The 16,162-nt window shown below is 38.9% G+C and overlaps 1 protein-coding gene across 1 annotated transcript; it reads left to right on the top strand.

The window, feature by feature from the left end:
* The first annotated feature begins 1,548 nt into the window (after positions 1-1,548).
* On the top strand, positions 1,549-16,162 carry LOC117302378 (sodium- and chloride-dependent GABA transporter 1-like). Its single transcript, XM_033786310.1, has 12 exons — positions 1,549-1,783; positions 6,917-7,048; positions 7,617-7,884; positions 8,438-8,570; positions 9,686-9,820; positions 10,271-10,374; positions 10,955-11,079; positions 11,889-12,001; positions 13,898-14,032; positions 14,729-14,932; positions 15,457-15,627; positions 15,950-16,162. The coding sequence occupies exons 1-12, from the start codon at positions 1,549-1,551 to the stop codon at positions 16,160-16,162; spliced, it is 1,968 nt and encodes a 655-aa protein (XP_033642201.1).

Raw genomic sequence — 16,162 nt, 5'->3', positions numbered from 1 at the left:
TTGCAGAAAACCATACTTAACTGTCGTACAGTATGAAACTTTTCCATCAGCTTCTATTGAGATAAAAAGATTGCCTGCCCTACACGCAGGTCAGACTGCTAAACACTCTAAACTCAACCATCGTAATTATTTACTTAGTGAAAGATAAGAGTATTGGCACTGAAAGGTCTATATCATTGTAATATACGTAGGGATTTTTTTCGAGAAACTTATTGAAATGCTGTATTGAAATGAATTGTAAAACCATGTCTTTCGAGCGTTGGTTGTTCCAAAAATACTATTGTTGGGGCCTAATGTGTCGCGGCCTAGAAGCACCGCACCCAACCAAGCTATGTTGTTTCTACTTAGTATAGTGTGGGTTCGAGTCCCATTCATGTCACTTGTGTCCTCAAGACACTCAGCACAATGATTGTTCATTCGGATGGTAGGTAAAGCCGTTGGTCCCGTGTGTTGTGTAACGCACGTCAAAGAACCAGTGCATTTACCAAAAAGAGAAGGGTTCGCCCCGGTATTCCAGGTTTCAGAAAGTGGGTCAAGCTGATCCAGAATGAAGGTCAGACCCTATGTGAAGTACAACGGCTCAATTCTGACCGGATTGATGTAACAGTTTATCCGAGGGAAATAAAGCAGATAGTATTCCAGTTTTTTTTTGTAAATTTGATGAGAGAAACGCAGCTGAGAATTGTGTTGTGTTTACTATTTTGACTCAACTCTAATCTATTGAAGTTAATGTTTACGTTCAATGCGTTGGAATGACACGCCCTGCCAATGTGCATATTGACACAGTAGTTGTGGCATGGAGGTACCTGTTTTGGTACACTTACAAATTATCGGGTCAGAAGTGACCCAGATTCCATGTGATAGGAGGCTTGGTCAATTTATGGATCAGACTGACCCAGAAAGTGGTTAAAATGGGATTTTAACTTAGACTCTGCGTCAGTTTGACTCATTAAATTTTTATGAGTGATTTCTTAGTCGTATTCCAGGTCAAACTGACCAAGAAATTGGTCTGCTCCCACCACTGGACGCGGATTCGGGTCAACTATAATCCGGAAGGGTTAAGAGTGTAGTCCTCCTTGTTTTTCACTCGAGGCGAGTACTTTCTAATTTGCAAAGCTAATAACTGTTATATGATTAATGTAACGTTGTTCTTCTTATAAGAGACTCTGTAAAATTGTGTGCAGTTTAGTTAAGTTTCAGTGCAGCATTGAGAATGAACCTTGGAACCTCCAGCTCAAGTACTGCGACAAAAAGCTGTGCCCAATTAGCATTATTCTCGTGCCCTTAATAAAATAGAGTGTTTCATTATTTATTGACCGCTTACCTGATAGTAATTAGTCTTATCGGGTTTGACTTATGTTCACTCCTTTTAACTGCGGTGCACAGACTCAGAGTTCATTACCGAAGCTCGTTGCAAACGGTTGAGGTGATGCCTGTAGTTTTGTCTCAAATTCTGTTTAATAAGAGTATCAAAGACTGCTGTATTGTAGTTTGATTAATGTGCTGTATAAGGTTTGTTTAACAACAGTAGTTTAGATTTGTTTTGCAATGACAGACGTGCAATACGGGAACAGTAAGACGCCGGAAGGACCAATGAAGACATTGGAATTGGAGCACAGGACGGCAGAAAGTGAAGATGTTTCGATTGAAGATGAAGAGGAGGAGGAGGTTTTAAGAGAAGGATGGGGGAACAAGATGGACTTCATCATGGCGTGTATTGGTTACGCCGTGGGGTTAGGAAACGTCTGGAGGTTCCCGTACCTATGCTACAAGAATGGAGGAGGTTGGTCTCAGTCCTATCATTTGAACTTCATCATCTTGTCCTGTATCCAATGTCATTGCCAATACTATTAAGAGTAGGATTGGAAAAGACTTAGCATGGTGGAAGTGTAACGAGAGTTTTGCGGTAATACCATGGAGATCTCTACTGAGTAGTGTTGGTTTTCTCAAAAGAATCGGTGTTTACCACCTGACGTTTCGATCAGTATTTTCTGATCGTCTTCAGGAGAATGTTCTATTCATAACCAGCACTTCTCAATTAGATATTTGAACAAAATTAACCCAGTATGGTTTTAAAATAACATATATGCCGACATTCTTGTTATTTAAACATCTTATGGTATCTTCTTCTTTTTGAGGTTCAAATGTGACAACACCCATATGGTGTCAATTCTAACATCCCCAGTTTTTGCAGCGAACCCGTCAAAACGATCGCATTATTTCAAACCGCAAAGCCTTTAAAACATAATATTGGCATACTTTGCTTACTGCGAATTTAACATTATAAGAACATGAAACATGAAGTTGATACTTTGTCTCTTGAGTAAAACTTTACATAGGCAGACATGATTTAACAAACGAGAAAGGCCATTGCATAAACTACGACGATCCAACAAACAGTTCTTAAACGCATAACCTTTTACAGATGCGAACTGAATTTAGCGGACTCTGGCCAGAGATATCGTGAGCAATACGAAGATGAGTAAACAGTATTATCAAAACGCGTCCAAAGGTTAACCTATCCGTTATCAATTTACACGATGTTATAACGCTCCTTGTGTTTCCAGTCGCAGCTGTAGCTCCAATTATTTTTCCATGGCCAGTCAGGAACAGTGCTTAAATACAGTTTATTCACTCTGTTTGACAATTCTTGAAGTTTCGTTAAAATTTACTTTAAAAGCGAGCAAAGCCCGGTTCATACTTCCTGCGAATGCGAATGCACCTTTCTTGTTGTATCTATAAGACCATGGTCAGACTTACATGTATACGGCTATAGACGAGCGATGTGACCTGTGAATTGAATTGAATTGAATTGAATTGAATGGTTTATTCGTCAAGTATATAAAAATACATGTACATGGAATTTACAATCCTATTGTACAGCAACATATAAAATATTAAAATGTAAAATTGCACAAGAATTACCACAATACTACATAAACAATAACCTTAGTGTAAGTTACAAAAAATGAAAGTTTATATATAAAAAAACAAAAAAAACAACAACAAACAAACAAACAAACAAACAAACAAACAAACAAACAAACAAACAAACAAACAAACAAACAAACAAACAAACAAACAAACAAACAAACAAACAGTCAAACGCTAAAGCATGATTGGGTAGTGAACCCCCTCCCCAAATTAAAAGAGGCCAAATTGCACAGGAGATGCCAGAAAATCAAATAAAACAATAATACACAATTAAGACAGTACATAGGGCTGGATGCATTGCAGTTATCTAATAAAATCGCGGTTAAAATTATGGATAGCAATAGGTAAAAATGAGTTCTTGAACCTGTTAGTCTTAAGGCTTAGTTGACGGATCCTACCAGATTTGTTGTGAACAATCAGTGGGTAAAGGGGATGTGTGTTGTCAGACAAAATACAGTGGAACTTACTCAAGTCTATTCTTAACTAATTCCTGAAGACCGTCATTATCTGAACCAATAACCCTACTGGCTTGTTTGGTAATGCGAACTAGTTTTTGCCTATTAAAAACTGAAAGTGAATTAAACCAAGTGATTGCACAAAAAGTCAACAAGGATAAAATAGTACTCTGATAAAATAGATTAAGAATCCGGGTGTTAACATTAAAATACTTCAGCTTCCTGACAAAGTACAACCGTTGATTAGCCTTCTTATAGATTTTCGTGGTGTTAGAGTTCCAGTTCAGCTGATCATCAATTACAGTTCCCAGATACTTGTATTCCTTTACCACTTCAACAGACACGTCATTTTTTAACAGGTTGTACAGGTTGAATGTTTTTTTGAAAGTTAAAAACCATTTCTTTTGTTTTATTTACGTTAAGAACTAAGTTATTTCTTTCACACCAATCAACAAACTGATTAACTCCTGTCCTATACTCTGATTCATCATTGCCAGAAATTAATCCAGTCAAGGCTGTGTCATCTGCATATTTAATCACAATACAAGAACTACTTTGGACATTAAAGTCACTTGTGAACAATGAAAACAAAAGAGGTGATAACACACACCCCTGTGGAACTCCAGTGCTTAAGTGTGCGACATCAGAGCTAACACCTGAAAATCTGACCTTTTGTGGTCGCTGCAGTAAAAAATCATTAATCGAGAGGGCAAGGTGTGGGTTAACTTTCAAATGCAGTAATTTATACAAAAGAGACTGTGGCCTTATTGTGTTAAAGGCAGAGGAAAAGTCAATAAATAATGTACGTACATAGCTTTTACAATTGTCAATGTGCCCGTAAATGTTATGCAATAATGTCATAATTGCATCATCCACACCACGATGCGCACGATAGGCAAACTGAAAAGGGTCCGCTGCATTTCTTGTTTCGTTGAGCAGAATACCTTTGATGACCCGTTCAAAGCATTTCATCACAATAGGTGTGAGGGCAACCGGTCTATAGTCATAGAGAACAGCTAGCTTCAGTATCTTGGGAATTGCAATGACTGTTGAGGATTTCCATAGACTGGGGATTGTATAAGTGTCTAAAGACCATTGGAATAATCGTTGAAAGACTCCTGCAAGCTCTTTGTGACACGCTTTTAAAATCTTACCGCGGATCACATCTGGTCCTGCAGATTTGTTTGTCCTAATCGATTTGAGGGACTTTTCAACTTGACCGGTAGTAAGGACGATTCTCTCAGATGCTTTTCCCTGTGAGCCCAACTTCATGCACAGCTTGGTGTGGTTTTCATCTCCATTTGTACTGTTATTGCGATCAAACCGGCCATAAAATTGGTTGAGGTCGTTAACAAATAAATTCAGATCACCTTGTGGTATCTCCGACTTATTGCGGACGCCAAATCCTGTGATGACTTTCAATCCCTCCCAAGCACTCTTGTGGTCGCCTTTTCCGAATTTATGTTCGATTTTCCGGGCATAATTTTTCTTGCATTGTTTGACGAGATGGTTGATTTCTTTTTGTAGTTTGCGTTTGTCTTGAAGATTGTTATTTATGTGCGCCATATGTTTCCTGTTGATGAGTTCTTTTATGTCTTTTGTCATCCATGGTTTGTTGTTTGGAAAAGTCTTGATAACTTTTTCTGGTACAATACAGTCCTCACAAAACTTGATGTACTCGGTGATTATATCAGTAGATTCTTCAATTGAGTTGGAAGAAAACAAAACATCCCAGTCTGTGCAATCAAAACAGCTGCGTAGAGTTTCCGTGTCTCTTGATTAAAGCTCCTGATCTTTTTTATAGCAAGTTTGTTTTGCTTCAGTTTTTGTTTATATTTTGGGAGAAGATATATCATGTCATGATCCGACTTTCCGAGCGGTGCTCTACTGTATGGTTTATAAGCATCGGGTATGTTCCCATAACATTTGTCCAGGGTACCATGTCCCCTAGTAGGAATATTTACATACTAGTGGTAGTGAGGCATCACATGCTTTAAATCACATTCGTTAAAGTCACCCATAATGAGTTTGACAGCATCTGGGGATTTCTTTTCCAGTTCTTGAACATGTTGAGCAAGGATAGAAGATGCAGTAGCACTGTCTGCTTTTGGCTGGATATATACAACGGTGACAAATATCTGGGGAAACTCTCTCGGAAGGTAGAATGGTCTAAGTCCCACAGTAATATACTCAACATCGGGTGAACAATGGCTTTGTTTGACACAAATGTTGTTGCACCATCTTTGATTAATGTAGATACACACACCTCCGCCCGATAACTTTCCGGTTTCAGGGGACCTATCCATACGTTTACAGAAAAGGCCATCAATATTTGTATCAATGTTACTGTCTTTAAACCATGTTTCGCTGAAACACATCATGCTGCAATCTCTGTATTCAATTAGTTAGTGTTTGCAGATAGCTCATCAAGTTTGTTGCAAAGGGATCGTGCATTACCTGTAATAATTGATGGCAGTGCTGGGTTGAATCTTCGACGCCGAAGACGGGTTCGGATTCCACCTTTCCTACATGACATCACATGTTTACAAAAGAGCCACCGAGCCTGGACTTCCTGTATGTACACGGCCTAAAGGAAGAAAACATGAAATCTTATATTAATTTATGGATATTGCAATGTCTATTTTTCTTATCAACTTCTGATATGATGAAAAGGGGCACATCTCAAAACTAGTCCAGCTTTTACTTTCATAACTCCTGGATTTATGTGGAAATTAAGACAACAGATTTAAACTTTCCCATATGACCCGTGCAGTGTCCTGCCTGCCTGAAAAGCAGTGGAATGTACAAGGTCACACTTATTGTAAACAAAGGTTATTTTACAAGAGATGTTAAATTTGCATCGGGGATAAAGAATATTAATTTTGGTTTTTACCCATACACCGATGTGTGTTAGCACTGTTTACTCAGTACTTTTCCGAATCATGTGAAACAATATCGCAGGCATGTTACTCGGATGGGATTCGAACACACGACCCTTGCAGTTCTAGAGCAGTGTCTTACCAACTGCAGTAAAATGGACAAAGACGCACGGATACATGTATGATTAAAGAGACACGACATTACCAACAATACTAAAATAAATACCACACCAACAACGCTGAAAACCGAAACTCACTAAACCTCTCAACCTCTATCGCTCATCTGCTATTGTCTTTCCTTTTAACTTTTTATAACTGAATAATTATTCGGAATAGTTTGATAAACAATGTCACATCGGTATATTACCAAAAGTAATGCAAACCAAAAGGTAACGTTTTAGTTGCTGCTTGAGTAAAATATTTGATTGCAAATTCTTTTTTTCATTTCTTCAGAAGACGATCAGAGCAGACAGATCGAGTTGAGACAAACGGTTCTTTTCAGAACCACATCGACTCAAATAGACATTATCATTACATGGTGTTACCGCCAACCTTACTTATCGTGTTTTCACCATGAACATTTTCAAATCCTACTTTACAAAAACTGAATTAACTATTAATAACATTTTTTGTCTTTGTTGACTACAGGAGCATTTCTCATTCCATACTTCGTGTCTTTGGCGATGTGTGGAGTTCCAATGTTTTTCATGGAAGTTACTTTGGGACAAATGCTGCAGACGGGAGGTATCGGAACATGGGATATATTCCCAGCCATTAAAGGTAAGATTTCAATCCTCTGTCAGTATTTGCAACTTTGTATTACATCACCAAAATCATTGTGTAAACCGGACATTTCAAGTAGGCATGTCCATTTAGCGTGTCGTGGCAGAGTGGTTTAAGAGCACCGAACTCAAGCTCCGGTGTTTCTGATCTGCAGAGTGTGGGTTCGAGTCCCGGTCGTGACATTTATGTCCTTAATCATGACACTTGATCATTATTGCTGCGTCCTTCGGGTGGTACGTAAAGCCGTTGGTCCCGTGTGTTGTGTATAACTCACGTAAAAGAGCCCAGTGTACTTATCGTAAACAGAAGGGTGTTTGGCCCGGTGTTCCTGACTTGATTGGCAGCATATTGCGCCATATCACCTATGTAAAGGAATATGTTTCATACTTCCTTAAAAAAACGTTGAATACTAAGCGTATAATGTTTATACTTGCTCTTTTTTAGTGTCTCACCTTGACCTAGCTCGTACAACGCCCGCAAGGCCAACATAAATTTATAAAAAGGTGCTATTTTTAATCGGAGCAGAAGCCATCCTCGTTACTTTAATCACTCTTTGTACACTCAGGTGTTGGTCTGGCCGCCGCCACAATCGCTGCCATGCTGAACGTGTACTACATCATCATCGTGTCGTGGTCTCTCTTCTACATGTTTGTTTCTTTCACGTCCGTATTGCCTTGGAACGACTGTAGAAATTATTGGAACAATGAGTTCTGCAGCGAACTTGAACTTCAGGCAACTTTGCCGAGTGACGTAAGGAAAGAGTTCTTCCTGTCTACGAACGGGTCTCTACTGCCGAAGAAGCTTGGAGAGTCGGCAGCAGAGCAGTACTGGGAGTAAGTGGCACTCAAGGGACTCCGTAAATCTTATAACATGACAATCAGCAATTTCGAGATATGTTGAGGATTGGAAAATTTGTCTGTATACACCAAAACCAACCATATCTCAAATAGGCTAATGCCGTTGTCGTTTTATTGTATCAGAAATTACTTTCAAATGTGGAGAAATAATTGAAATCACTAAAATTCTTACAGTTGTTTCTTGCAGTCTGTCCTCTCGCCCAGTGTATGTAGGCCTACATAAGTATATATTTTTTTGAAAACGATTTTTGTTTATGGAATGTAACAAATAGGTCTACATCCTTCTGAGAAACTGCAGAAATTCATACGTTGGATGTTGTTTACATAATCTTATACAAATTTCTGTAGGCCCCACCGCGTCCAAAATCTAAAGGTCAACATCCCGGTAGATGGTGTCTTTCAACTCTCTGTTTTTATTACATTTCACGATCTCCTGGCAAATCAAACAAACATTGAGCTGGTGGTCACCAGCTTTCATTGAATAATAAATAAATAACTTGTTTATAATATGGCTGTAATTCTTTGATAGGAGGAGAGTTCTACACGTCAGCTCAGGCTTTGATGAGATTGGAGGCCTTCGATGGGATCTCCTTGGATGCCTCGCTCTCGCTTGGGTCTTAACTTTCCTCTGTATCTGGAAAGGTGTCAAAACCACTGGAAAGGTAAATATAATTGCACAAATTGGGGATTTTTGGAACGCTAGGTGGCAGCAGACTTACCAGGTGAAATCATTGTAAATACCCAATGCGCAAGCGCCGTAAAGTTATATAATAACTCTATGGCAAGCGCTTCTGTTGAATGAGGTACATGCTTGCATGTGTCTAGCTAGCGATAACTTGATCGCGTTTACCGAGATTGCGTTAAGGTCTGTGACATTTAACCTGGCATTAAAGTCTGCTGCAATCTAGCGTTCCAAAGTATCCCATTAAGGAAGTTTATTTAAACCTGAATAAAATCCTGCCTACATTTTTTGGGGTTGGAAATCTTAAAGAAAATTAGGAATGGATAGAGTTGCTAAAGTCGCTTCAGCTAAAAAGTACAGGGCTCAATTGTATAAAGCCTGTAGTAAGCGTGCATAAACATGCATGCACAGAAAATGCTGCTGTACCAGCCAGGCTCCTAGTGGATGATACCACATGTTACAGTGTGAAGGGGGTGGAGGGGGGTATTCCTGTTTCAGCCCAGTAGTAGGTGGCAATGTGCTCCTGTTGGCAAGTGATTTGGGTCAAGAGCCATAATCAGTAGAATTAGTGTCGACCTCACCTTGAATGGGCCGTGTAGCCTCGTGAAGTTAGGTGATCTCTCATAAAAACAAAATTAAAGCAATGGAAGCTTATAATTTTTTTAATAGTTATCTTTAAGTCTTCTTTAAAAAATGATGCTATCTCCCATTATGAATCTTAGGTTCCCATCATATGTAATTGAACCACACCCACCTCTTCAATACTTGTCTTATCTATTTTTTATATTAAACTGTTCTGCCATCTTGTCGCTTGTGTTACGAACTTGTTGTGTCATATCTTACGTTCATCTGCCATTTTGTATGTTTACCTGTCTGTCTGGTTTCTTGTGTCTTGTTTGTCTGACTGTTGTTAACAAGCTCATGCGACCCCAAACGGCCCCGTACTATATTTATTCATTTATGGTTACTGTTACCCCAATGATATGTTTTTCTTTACTCCGTAATACATGTAGCTGTCGATATTCTTCAAATGAGAGTATTGACGTTTCCTGAATTGAATTGAATTATCTAATCTTGATTTCTGTTGATGTCTAGATCGTCTGGTTTACGGCTCTTATTCCTTACGTCATCCTTTTGATTCTTCTCATCAATGGACTCCTCCTGGAAGGCTCAACGGCTGGTATCATTTATTATGTCACTCCAACCTTTGATAAGCTGACGGAACCAGCGGTAAGTAAAGACCACGCACAATAACAAATCTGTGAAAATTTGGAATCAGTAACTCGTCATCGAAGTTGCAAGAACAAAACACCCTTGTTGAACAAATTTGTGTGCTTTCAGATGCCTTAAAAAGGCTTCATGCCAGAAGTCTTTTAATATTTGAGTGAGAAAATACCTCTTTCTCAAAAACCACATTTCTCCAGAGGGAGCCGTTTGAATGTTATACTTTTAACAGCTCTCCGTCGCTCGTTTCTAGTAAGTTTTATGCTAATTGATATTTTTTAAGTAAAAGGATCCAAGAATGACGTCGAGTGATGTTGTTTTGGAACTACGGACATAATTATACTCAAAAAATAAAAAAATAAATAAAGACGTATAGTCAAAATGGCAGCGTTAGTTTGTGTTAATGAATACCATTTCTGTTGAGCTTACATGGTATCTTCATATTTCTTTCTGTAGGTATGGGTGGATGCAGCGACGCAGATCTTCTTCTCGTACGGTGTTGGTATTGGTTCTCTCATCTCACTCGGTAGCTACAACCCCTACCGGAATAACTCACTTATGTAAGTATATTGCAACAATAAAAACCAAACTACCAGAAAAACAAATTTTAACTTAATAATAATAATAGTGGTGTCTTATATAGCGCGCGTATCTGTCACGCAGTGACACTCAAGGCGCTTCAACATACAGTATTTTTCTGCTTAGATGTGGGATTACGTTTGAATAGTGTGGGATCTACTCCTTTTACATAGCACCATGTAATAGTTTACAGGGTGCTGTGTAGCACAATATTCTGCCTATCAAACCAGGAACACAGGGGAGAACCCCTTCTCTTTTCGATAAACGCACTGGTTGTTTAACGTGCATTACACAACACACGGGACCAACGACTTTACGTCCCATCCGAAGGAAGAAACCTCATGGTTTAAGTGTCTTGCTTAAGGACACAGGTGTCACGACTATTACTCGGACCCACAATCAGCTGATTAGAAACACCATAATAAATAGTTTGAGTCTGGTTTTCTTAACCGTTAGGCCACGACACACCATACAATTTTAACAAGCTTCACGGGGGCAGTTTTGTCATTTTAATTGAGTTCCTAATTCTTTCTGTACTGCATGTTTTTTTTCTCGATGTAGAGACACCGTTGTTGTAGGTATTGTAAATGCGGCTACCAGTCTATTCGCTGGTTTCGTCATCTTTGCCATTCTTGGTTACATGGCATTTATACAAGAAGTAGACGTAAAAGATGTCGCTGATGAAGGTATGCATAATAATATGGTTGCACTTATCATGTTGAACATGTGACACTTTCCCTCTGATTGCTTTAAGTATGCCCGATGTTAAATAAGCTATGAACCACACAAACTCATTTTAATGAGTTGGTGTGGTTCGTAGCTAGTTGGTGTGGTTCGTAGCTTAAAAGAGATAGTCATTACATGGTGGTTCATAGGTTAGTAAAAGAGATAGTCATTACATGGTGGTTCATAGGTTAGTAAAAGAGATAGTCATTACATGGTGTTATTACAAACCTTTCCATTATTATAAACTAGTCATTCGGTTAGCTGCCTATCGTTTGTTAAAAGTAACTAATCAAACGTTTCAAGTATAATAATTATACTTGTTCACATAATTGTTATGATTCAATGGCAAAATATTTGGAACACAACTGGTGAAGGTCAGTTCTTGTGGCTGGTGATTCTGATCTTGTGGCTGGTGATTCTGATCTTGTGGCTAGTGATTCAGTTCTTGTGGCTGGTGATTCTTTTTTTGTGGCTGGTGATTCCGTTCTTGCGGCGGGTGATTCCGTTCTTGTGGCTGGTGATTCGGATCTTGTGGCTGGTTTTTCAGTTCTTGTGGCTGGTGATTCCTTTCTTGTGGCTGGTAATTCGGTAAATTTGGCTGCTAATTCGGGTTATTGTGGCTCTTGATTCAGTTCTTGTGGCTGGTGATTCGGTTCTTGTCATTGCGTGTTTCGGTTTCAGTATCCGAATGCAGCCTTGCACTTGATATACACAGTGTTGATTGTTTGAAGCCGATTCATTAATTTGTATTCTATTATTTAACTTTCAGGGCCTGGTTTGGCGTTTGTTGCGTATCCCACCGCAGTGAATACGATGCCTGGAGCTCCATTCTGGTCAATCTTGTTCTTTGCTATGTTGGTCATGCTCGGCTTAGATAGTCAGGTAATACAGCATTTCATTCTGTGAAGAATACATGCATTAATATAGGGGCTTGTATGTGAACAAACCTACCTTTACGTATAGAATTTTGTGCCGACTTATTTTTATGATTCACCCGGTTTAGTGCAATACCAATTGATCCGTTTACAGTACCCATCTTGACAATTCATTGACAATCAATATCAGTGCTAGGTTTTGTTAAGCGGTGCCCATCTTTGCAACCAATTTGCTAATTGACTTGGTTTAGTTACTCGGTTTAAGTAACAAATTCCTATCTCAACAATCGATTGATTGACCCTAATTAGTGCCGTATATAGTCTTATGTTCAGTGCAAAATGCACTCTGCAAACTTCATGTCAAAAATAACCCACATCCGCGTCCATGAGGCCTAACCCATCTGTGGGTAATTATGACACAGACTCTGGGTCAAATGACACAGAAATGGGTCAAGCTGACGCCGAATGAATTACTTGCGAGCTGAAAAATCAGCTTTATCTTTTCTGACCCTGGATTTTTTTTATCTGGACTCAATCAGAATTTCTTTTCAAATCTTGCCAATTAATTTTACTAGCCCAAATTAGCTAATTCCAATATTGACCATGAGTTTGATTAACCCGGTTTACTTTCCAATCTTGACAATAAACTTGGAGATTGAACAATACGATGGCTTATCAATATCAACCAAGGCACAGCTTGTACGCAGTAGTAAGGTTTTAAAAAGACTGGTTTATTTAGTTTCAGTTTCCTATAAGATAATTAAACTTGACATTTAAAATCCAGCGAGTGCCAAAAGGTTACCATCATAAAAAGGCAGTCCACATACAGTCAGCCAATTGTTCTCAGAAATTAAGTTACTGATACAAAGACTGATTTATTTTTAACTTCATTCTCCTAGGATATATTGTGGCTGGCCTTTCTGTTCTTTGTGGCTGGTGGTTCAGTTATTGTGGCTGCATGATTGAATTTGATGAACTTGACATTTCCAAACGTCAAGCGGTATCATCATCAAGAGCAGTCGACTTTGTACCCAGAAATTTATAGTTTACAAACAAAAACCTAATTATTACGAACACAATTGAGGTTCATTTTCTTAAGACAGATGAACTTGACATTGCAGATCAAACAGCTAACTCTTCTTGACATTTCCGCTTGAAACTGTCTAAAAATCCCCAGGGAAAGTTTTTTGTGGAGCTTTGTATCATTGGTCGTTAATTACATAGCAACCCAGTCAATTTTTTGTTATGTTTTATTTGTCTCTTTGGTTTGTATTTTGTCTGTCTAGGTTGTCTTCTACAATCCTTGCCCTTAATCTGAGAGCTCAATAGTCTCTTTATATGTGTCTACATAGACCATAGAGCTAGGACCCAGCTCTATGCAGAGACTAACTATTTTTCCTCCATCCTCTGTGCTTATTATACTTTGCGTATCTATGTAATAATTGAGTAAAATGTTTTATCATGAGAAATAGTATGAAATCAAGTTGGTGTTGTTGTGTCTCGCCCGCCTTCTACCACTAGGACCCCGGTTCGAATCTCACCGGGGGCACCATGTGGATTGGGTTTTCAGTCCCTACCTGACCGCGTGTTTTTCCCTGGAATAATTCTCTTGGGTTTTCCTCCTATATTTAAAACTGAAACTTCTTCGTCATCTTCTCTTCTCGTTTGGCTCTAATGGGAGACTTTCGGAACGCTTGGTGCCATGAGCAGACTATACCAGGTAAATTCATTGTTCTCGGTATTGTGCGCATGCTCAGAGCTACGTAAACAATGAACTTTTACCTGGTAAGTCTGCTGCCACCTAGCGTTCAAAAGTCTCCCATGAGAGCGTTGAGAATATATATATCCAGAATTAAATATCGACTTGAATTGAACTAATGTGAGTTTGTTTCCTTATATCTAGTTCTGTGTCGTGGAGGGATTCGTTACGTCTCTTATGGATGGTTTCCCCGAGTTGAAACTGAGACAGCGACGTACAGGTTTCATCGTAGGTATCTGCGTTGTGGATTTCTTTCTTGGTTTTATGTGCTTCACTGATGTAAGTTTCTCTCCATTCAAATTTGCATTTCTTTTTCTGTTATATTTCTGGTCGACAGATAGACTATGGCCATTTGTCGATAATCTATCGAGAAGTTAGTACACTCATACCTAATCGATACAGAAGTCACTTTGCAAGTTTGCGATTTTGACATATCATCTTTTTTGACAGTTCTTTTTCACATGCTGATGGACCATCTCTTTTCTGTAATGCTCTTTCATTGAACCTCAGACTAGAATTCACTCCCTCTTATTCAGTCTTATATAGGCCTAGCTCATAAGCACAGTTCCTTTTTCTATGCGTCAGGAGTGTCTTTCTGATGGCGCCTACACAAGTCTCAATTGTTATTATATAAATTGTACAAAAACAAATATTTATTTGAGTATATGAGTATGAATTTACTTTTTTTTTTTTTTTAGCATTAAAATTACACCACATTGTGTTCCAGGTGTATGTGGAAACATTACAATCACAACAAAAATATGTTTAACAACAAACACAACAATAACAATTGAATACCAATTTGTTACCGCAAACCAAATATTTTGATACCTCACCGTGCAATGCCTCAAATCCTATACAATAGACCCCCAAAAATCAGTAATATGTTGTTCATTATACATCTATAGGCAGATGCCCCAAAAGAAGAAGAAGGACAAAAATTCAACATTTTTGAATTTGGTCTTCTGTGTTTAGGGTGGAATTTACATGTTCCAGTTACTGGACTCCTATGCAGCGAGTGGTATGCCTCTACTGTGGGTCGCAAGCTGGGAATGTATCACAATATCGTATGGCTATGGTATTAAGAAATACTACAATGACGTCAGCACTATGTTAACCTTCACCCCAGGGTGGTTCTGGCCAATAAGCTGGGCTATCCTTACCCCTGTCGTAACAGTTGTAAGTATCTTACGCTAAGTCTCGCTAAAATATTTATATGGTGTTCTTGCCTATAGCGGTTAAGAGCAACGGACTCAAGCTCTGGTGTTTGTGATCGGCAGAGTTTAGGTTTGAGTCCCAGTCGTGACACCCGAGTCCTTTAAGTAAGAAAATGCTCCATCTTTCGGATGGGACATAAAACCGTTGGTCCCGTGTGTTTAACGCACGTAAAAGAACCCGGTGCTATATATCATGAAGTCTGATAAAGAAGAGTTTGTCTGCTTAGATCTATAAGGTCATTAGTGCAATTTGTATGGATTTTGTCAAACTGAGTTTGGATATTTTTCGAGCTCCCTTGTGCAACATTGGTGTTTTTTGTTTCATTATTTCCTTGATACTTTGATGACCAAGTTGAGTCCTATAATTTTCATAGATTTGCATATGACGGTACACACCAAGTGAGGAAAATGACCTTTGACATTTATCAAAGGTATCCAGCAGCCGATTTCATAACATCTGTCTTTTTGTCTGCCTATTTTTCCCAGGGCATATTTATATTCAACTTGGTGGCTTATTCAGCGCCTAAATTTGGTCCAGATTACTATTTCCCAATCTCTGGTGAGATATTAGGATGGATGATGGCGGTTGCCGCTATGCAGTGGGTTCCTTCCTACGCCGTGTACCTCTTCATTGTCACACCAGGATCAGTCAGTGAGGTAATTTATGAACCATTATTGTGTTACACGAGCATATTTTACAACATCAACTGGTCCACTGTTTCAGGAGAGTTCCCCATAGACCTTTTCACAAGTACCCATTCCGCAAGCGCTAACTGTTGAATGCATGTGCATGTTGTCATACATTATTTGTACACAGTTACCTGTGTTGTTTTAACACTTTATTTTGTTAATGTTTATTAACTCTTAGTTATCTATAATGTGACAACGCCCATAGTGCCAATGTTAACACCCTAGTTGTTCTCAATCTCCCTCGACGGGGCTTTACTAAACGTGTGCCATTTTGGTGTTTCATATCTAGCGCCTACGTTACATGGTCACACCAAGAGTCTTCCCAAAAGAGAAGGAAAACCCAGTACTTGATGACGTCAGCATGGATGGATCACCCGGGGGTGCTAAACAAGTTAAGAAGATAACCGCCCATGAGAACGAGTTCGATAACAAAGCCTTCACTAAAGACAATGGAGATGTACACGTTGATGTAGGTATTGGGGACGAGGATGATGCTTTGTAG

The sequence above is a fragment of the Asterias rubens genome, chromosome 2 (genome assembly GCF_902459465.1).
Source record: "Asterias rubens chromosome 2, eAstRub1.3, whole genome shotgun sequence".
Classification (NCBI taxonomy): Eukaryota; Metazoa; Echinodermata; class Asteroidea; order Forcipulatida; family Asteriidae; genus Asterias; species Asterias rubens.
This window is presented reverse-complemented; position numbering and strand designations above follow the sequence as displayed.

Excerpts from the sequence above, each read along its gene's own strand:
- LOC117302378 (XM_033786310.1), top strand. The coding sequence starts at position 1,549 with ATGACAGACGTGCAATACGGGAACAGTAAGACGCCGGAAGGACCAATG. Across the intron at positions 10,375-10,954 it reads TACCGGAATAACTCACTTAT|AGACACCGTTGTTGTAGGTA; the intron begins GTAAGTATATTG and ends TTCTCGATGTAG. Across the intron at positions 14,933-15,456 it reads TTACCCCTGTCGTAACAGTT|GGCATATTTATATTCAACTT; the intron begins GTAAGTATCTTA and ends TATTTTTCCCAG.